At 43.4% G+C, this 7,278-nt stretch overlaps 1 protein-coding gene across 1 annotated transcript in view; it reads right to left on the reverse strand.

The window, feature by feature from the left end:
* Positions 1-5,616, reverse strand: part of ppp3cca (protein phosphatase 3, catalytic subunit, gamma isozyme, a) — a 26,991-nt gene extending 21,375 nt beyond the window's left edge. The window contains exon 1 of the mRNA XM_071904332.2: positions 4,919-5,616. Within this exon, the coding sequence (XP_071760433.1) occupies positions 4,919-4,985 (67 nt within the window). The 5' untranslated portion in view covers positions 4,986-5,616. The remainder of the gene's footprint in view (positions 1-4,918) is intronic.
* Positions 5,617-7,278: the final 1,662 nt, after the last annotated feature.

Here is a 7,278-nt window from a genome sequence, read left to right on the forward strand (position 1 = left end):
GAGTAACGCGCTGCATCTCAAACCGCATTCCCTCAAGTCGTTATCACGAGAGGTGACATTTGCTTTGGCTGAGCCAAGATGAAGTTATGGGCACAGGAGGAAGGAGGCATACACCGATATGATAATGCCATGCAAGGGATACATAGGACAGTCGGCAAGAAGTCCCCCCCCCCCCCCCCCAGTAATCTCCTCCACACCGCCTCCACAATCCTTTTACCATCACCGCAAAAGGTCGATGCTTTCAAGGCTGTGAACAATGCACTCCATGATCAAAACGCAGTCAAGCACAACAGCTAAAATTGCATAAGTTATCACTGTCTAAGAGGGGATGCATTACACCCAACTATGGGACAGTAGAGCATTCAGCACCTTAGCTTACTGTATGAATAAAGCACGCAGACCGATAATCTCTACTCGTAAAAGAGGAAGACGGTGTGTTTCGATTAGGGATGCACCGATGCCACTTTTTCAATGCCGATACCGATTACGAGTATGAAAGTTTAAGTATCGGCCGATACTGAGTACCGATCCGATCCATTACTTTTACTGAACAGTGCAGGCTTACTTCCTTAGTTTGGGGTCAATGGACAAAATTATTGAGATAAAATCCTTGTTTTTCCCACTGTTTGAGAAATACAGGCTTCTATGTGCCACAAATGCATAAAATCAAGACAGTTTGCTTTTATTTCTTACATGTTACTCATGGCTTTCGGTATCAGATTTTAGTCTTGGGTAAAATCTCTGATACCGATATTCCATTTTAGCCTGGTATCGGTGCATCCCTAGTTTCGATACAAACTCACAAACTAAGGAGGAAAAGACTATTTAATGCATGCCTCCTATTAGGTTGGTCAGCAGCGGCCAGACAGCCAAACGCAGCAGTAACAGAGCAAACGATACAGCGTCAACTGCAAAAAAAAAAAAGAGTCTAGATTCCAGCTTTGCGGCAAGCTGTTTGCTGTGCTGATTAGCGAGGCAACGCTGCATCGCTGGCAGCAGCTTCATCAGTTCATAAAACTCCAGGAGGAGATAGCTGGGGACTAAGCTGCACTTGTTCAAAACAATAGTGGAATCTGGTCCAAGCCCTCTCACTTCCAGGGCCCTGCAAGGTAAAAGGGATTACCGCTAGTCTGCCTAATAACAGGCCAGGCGCTTCTAGTGGCAGTCAAATAAAACGCACAACAAAGTGGGATAGATTATGGCACCAATTAAGCATGTTGTAAAACTAGTCAGGTCATTTTTTTCTAGGCTGTTTGCATGTTGAAGCACTAAACAGAGAAATGCAGAATAATGTGAGTATTTTAAATGACTGCATCTGTACGGCATACAAACAGCGAGCGTGAAAACCGTAGAAAATCCTTGCAACAGATTGTGTAGCAAGCCCCTTTGAGTGTAATGATTGTTTCGCCCTGGATTCTTGATGCCATCAAATTCCTCCACGGTTCAATCTAGGATACCCGGTGCTCTAAAATGCCAGATAAAAAGGCTATATCTACTGGTGGAGATCAGGAGCACTTGAGTGATAAGCGCCGCTAGTGGCAATGAACAAGAAAAGGAGAGAGTGGCATTCTGAGAAAGCTGTCAAACCCACACAGGCCAAATCAAAGCGCACTATGAAAAAAAAAAAGCGTTAATAAGCTTTAGTGTGGGTGTGTTTGCTAATCAGTGATGTGGTGCCTGAGTGCAGAGGAAGCCTAATGTATTTCTTACTCGGTATTGCAGCCATCACAGAGTTTGGACTTAAAGGCACATTTGAAAAGGATTGATTGATGTTATTATAGTTTACAAATGAGTCTACTGAAGTGTTCGCGGTTTTGTTGGAAAATACTTTGACACACTCTGGTAAATGATGAGGCTGTGTATCTCTGCTGCTAGTGCAATAAAGCCAAGGTATCAGACTATTGGACTGCAGCCGGTGTTTGACTTGGTATGATGAGATGCAGGTGACTGATGTGGGTTAGGCCACAGACTGTAGCCTGGCCCGCAGTGGGAAAGCCGGAGCACAAGTTGGCCAGCCTATGATCAGGACAAGCTGTCATGCGTTGACTACTGCGGTATAAATAAACAGTAAGTGCTCCCGGGCCTATGAGGCACGGCCGCGAAGCAAACTGTAAGCTGAGGTACGAGCCTTAAGAACAGATTAGGTAAAGCCTCTATTAGCTGGGGCTTCCAGATTCTGGGGCTGTTTATTTAAAAGCCTAGTCACACCGAAGGCAGAACAGGCTCTGTGAAAACATGATGGCACAGAGAGGGGTACGTCACGGGCAGGAGGGTACCAGGCCAGGAAACTTTTCATGCAACGCCCTTGATGGTGGATTCCAACGTTCAACAGCCATGTTCGCTGTTTTACCTGACAAACTGCTTTTCACAACAGAAAACAACTGAAAGACACAGACCAAAATTTACCAGCATTTGTCTGGTGACTGGTGGTAATTTCCCACAATGGAAAAAACGAATGACTTAAAGAACTGAAAACTCATCCTCACTGGCCAGAGCAGATCCAGATCCCCAAAAAACCACAGTAATTCTGGGTCCGTTCACCCGCATGATCAAGGCTGTATCAGTGGTCTGTTCAAATATAGACACATATAAAGCTTTGGCTGACAGTAACCTATAGCTTTACTCAGTTTAAACAGCCTGCACTGTGCACTGATGGACAACAACAGTGTAGCCTTCACTCCAGACAAGGTGAGGTGAGGCCAGACATTTTTCCAATAGATAACCCAATGATGAAAAATGTCTTGTTCAAAATAATAGGCTGCCACCGCCCTGAGACCGGGCTCTTATTTGAGATTGGCCTAATTAGCATTAATGTTTGATGGACTCTACGTAACGACAGACATGCATTGGGCCAATGCTGCACTGCACCAACACCCACACTGTCTGGCATGACAACAAACAACCCAAAGAAACAAAGACAGTACTATCTACCATCCTGCCCACTGAGGATAATGTTTTGGACGGTGATACGAGCCAGCGTCTAGAATCTGTTCTCTATTGTATCAAAATCGACACAATGGGGAGGGATTGAATTACAAAGATGCGGCTGGGCGGAGATGAATGGAGCGGACTGTCGCTGGATGAATCATGAAGTCCACTTCAGATTGCCCTAATTATCAGCGAATGTATTACTCTCCCAAACTAAATGGCCGGGCCCTGGGCTCATTGGTCGTCTCTGTCAGTCAATCATGTGAGGCAGCGGCGTACATTCCCCACTGGCCTCTGCCTGTTTTTATTTCAGACACACAGGCTCAGCATGCATACATGGCAGCAATCCGGTTCAGTTAAGATCAAAGCTGACATCAACCCTGGTTGCATCAGTGGGGAAGCTTTGAATATGGTCAAAAACCATGTCAAAATGTAACCAGGCCAAGGTCTTTCTTTTCAATAAGTGCACCTACCCGGCTATATTCTAGCCCAAGGAGAATACTTCAGATCAAATGACCAAGTGATTGAGCCACCAGGTCATCCACAATAGTCAGCAGTGAATGAGCTTAACTGTTGACTTGCATAACCGGAGCAGCATTAGCCTTAGGTAGTCTACCAGTTAAGCCCTCTTACAGCCACCAGTAACACTGGAACCAACACTGTTGCTCCCTGGCTGAACCCACTAAGATTCAACTGATATGGATTCTGAAGACCAATTTGATACCCGTATTTTTGGATTGAAGATGCCTTTAGTGATATTTTATGCTGATATTCAGTGTCGTTAAATCTGACAAGTTTTCATGCATTTTCAGAAAATCCAGTGTTTCCCCCAGAATTGTATTCAGGGTGGAAAAACCTCTGAAACAGCATTTAGACCATGGGACACTAAAACTCTCAGTTGAAACCCAGAATAATAGCAATAACAATGACAGTAACAATAACAATAATAATATATTCATGCATACTTGTGCGGAATCCAATCAAATGTCTTATCAGAATCAGTTCAGGTTAAGGGCTTCCCATAGACAGCCAGTGTAGTATTGATCAATTCTAGAATAAATATGCAATCAAATAAACTTTATCATATCAGAGGTCGACAACGCTGACCCTAACCCTAACCAATATCAGCAAGCCAATATATCGGTCTAACCCTAGCGTAGACCCCTCTTTACCTCACTCTAGATCTCTCGCTCGCTCTCTCCTTCCCTGTCACTTTCCTATTCTCTCTCTCCATCATGTGGCTGGCCATGTTGGGAACATCACTGGGGAAATTCTTTCCACAATTAACTCACCCTCTCCCCACTGGCTCACACTTCAGCATTCCAGTCCCCTGGCAGGACACTCTCCCAGTACCCTCGCAGAGGGGGGGGGACTGTGTTGGCAGAAACCGGTGGTGGGTGGGGGGTGAGGGTCTCCCTTGGGAGGCTTGGCAAGTCGTGTCCTGGGCAGACGCAACTAATGATGTCCCGTCTGTCCAATGCGGCACAACAACCCCAGTGTGCAGGAATCCGCCTTGTCAAAACCTCACCGGACACCAATACAGGAGCATTTCTCACTTCTGATGTCTGATGTATAGTGGCATTCAGTGAGTCCGTGGACATCAGGCTAGACCATCCTGAATAATCGCAGTGGCACTTCCCTGATTCACCTCTATTCACAGACACCTGAGCATCTCCCGGCAAGAGTGAATAATGTGGGAGCTGCTATGTTATTGTCTCTGCTAGACTGTAACACAGACTGATTCCACAAAACTGACACTACAGCTTTCATCACACATTGCCAATGGCCTCATTTCCATAAAGACACAATAGTAACACCATAAATCAAACACTGCATTTAGTCCATACATTTGATAAGTGACATGCAAGGAGATGAGACAAAGTTAACGTTATTTCAAAAGCTACAGGTGGTTTCCAGTCCATACTTAAGTACTGTCAAAGTGGAAATAATGCGCGTGCCGCGTGCAGGTAACATTTAAGAAAACACTCACCTTTTATCAGCCGCTCTGTTGTGGACTGTTTCTCTTGTTTATCTTTGTCTTTATCCTTCCCTGACATGTTTGCTTCGTCTGAAGGCTAATTTCGGGGTTCAAATCTTGTACAGCTGTCTTGCTGGCTAGCCTGATGACAAGCTAGCACATCAGTTTGGCCGACAGCTCCGTCTTGCCGTTTTAATCTTGGTCTGAGTCGGAGACACGAGTTTTGTGTTTTTTTCTCTTTCCAACTAAAATACAGTAAGGATAGCTAGCGAGAGAGCTAGCTCCTGCTGTGGTTTGATGGGCAAGCTAGCTAGCTTGCAGCACCATTAACGCTGGCGAATAATGATGAAGAACAAATCAAAGTGGTAACGTAGTAAAAAAATGCAAAAATCTAATAACAATAGCAAGAGACAACAGCCTGCTGGGTACTGGTTGCCAGGTGCAGCAAAGACCTGGATATTACCCAGTGGGAGGCTAACGTTAGCAGCTAATCCGATTTCCTTACTCTTTTTAGCTAGTTAGCTGGCTAACATGTTAACGTTGGCAAATCAGCAGACTGGCAAACGACAGCAACCGAAAGCTGATGTCTCATCTTCTATTTGCAGCCCGTTTCCATGTGAAAATCTACAACAGCACGTAAAGCCGCGTTTTTAGTTAGTTTGTGTAGATACCGGGAGTCTTTCCAAGCTGCAGACAGCGTCTTGACCGTATCCTCCTCCTCGGATTAAACTCTAATCTGACAGTGAGGCGCAGCGGCGGATTTCCTACAACATGGTGGAGCCGATGTGACGTGACTATGGAAACGTAACACGTGTAGACTCACCGGGGTGCGTTCACAACAACAAGCGGTTCTACAGTTGTAACCAACTCCTGTCTAATGCTGCCTTCAAGTCCTGCCGGAAATATCGTAATTACGAGATGAGCGCATATGAACGAGGCAACAAAGTAGTGAATAAATATTGCTGCATTCAAGTAACTTCATCAAGTCTGAACGACTTGATGGGTCAAAAGCAACAACTTTGAAGTGTTCACGTATTTTAGCGCATGTCCTTGCATAAATGCATGCAGTTTTTGCTGTTGTTATTGTAATATTGGTCCTATTTTTTTTTTATTGTATCTGAATGAGTTTTCCTTGTTTAACCCCATTACAGCACATTTCATCTTTATCATCTCTGCTTTCCCTCAGTACTTGGTGATACGTTGCATCGATCATGTCAGACAGTGGCCAATTGTAGAGCAGGGGGCAGGGTCCAAGCCGGTATGGAGCATATGGACCGTACTTGCACTTGCCCTTAAGTAGGCCTAATAATGAATAATAATCAATTATAACAATAATTACACAGAGCAGTGAGTAATAAAATATCATGAATAAGTTAATTTCATCAATAAGATTCAATTCTCTGAATATTGTTTGATTACTTAGACTTATATAGGCCTATCACGTTGTGGTCATAACATGTCTAATATAATGTAAATCATTCATTGTGGTTCTTTTATTTGAAATGAATGTATAATTCCCTACACTTCACAACAGGCATTTCCTTGTTGGTGACGTCAGAATTCAGGCCAAGTCATATTTGCCAGCTGTAAACTGAGGTGAACCGAGGTATTTTCTAGTAGGAAGCTCTATCTACCGTCCTTCCCATGGGACCTGAATGCAGCATTAAATGAGTAAAGTACCGGGGTGCATTCAGAACCACAAGTCGTTTTAAGCGTTGCTAACAAAGCCTCCTTGTACAGTCAAATTTCACAGTGAAGGAGTGAATAAATCCTTTATTTAATCTCTTTTTCCAAGAGGAACTGAGAACAACAAAATCATAAAGATGAAAAAGAAAGTAGAATTTAGTCACACTTTCCAGCAGTCTGCAACATAGTGGGACATGCATTATAAAAAGGAATACCAAATATAATGTGAGAAAATCATGAAAATGTGAGATTTTGCTTTAAAATCACTGAGGGGGACATGAACTTCTAATTCTATTCTTATAATAACTAAAAAAAATGTAACTGCTTTGCAGTCTGCTCCATTCATAAAGAGCATAGTACCAGAAGCAGAATTTATACATGGAGTATTTAAAACTAAGCAGTCCTGTGATCTGGTACTGTAATGACTGGATTTAACAGGCAGTAGTGGGTTGGTTGCATCGAGGTCACCCTTATCCAAAGATGTGTTTCTGGTCCAAAGCACAGATGACACATCATCAAATTGGCTCAAACTCATTTTTGTGGGTTTTCACAAGACCAAGTTTTGCTGATAGATTTCAATAACAAACCAGAAACACTAGATGGCAGTCTTGTTTCATTTCCAACCACAAGTTGGTCAGTACAGAGATGTCACCTTTAAAAAAAAATAAATAAATAGATATCTGCAT

Source organism: Centroberyx gerrardi, chromosome 8 (genome assembly GCF_048128805.1).
Source record: "Centroberyx gerrardi isolate f3 chromosome 8, fCenGer3.hap1.cur.20231027, whole genome shotgun sequence".
NCBI classification, from domain to species: Eukaryota; Metazoa; Chordata; class Actinopteri; order Beryciformes; family Berycidae; genus Centroberyx; species Centroberyx gerrardi.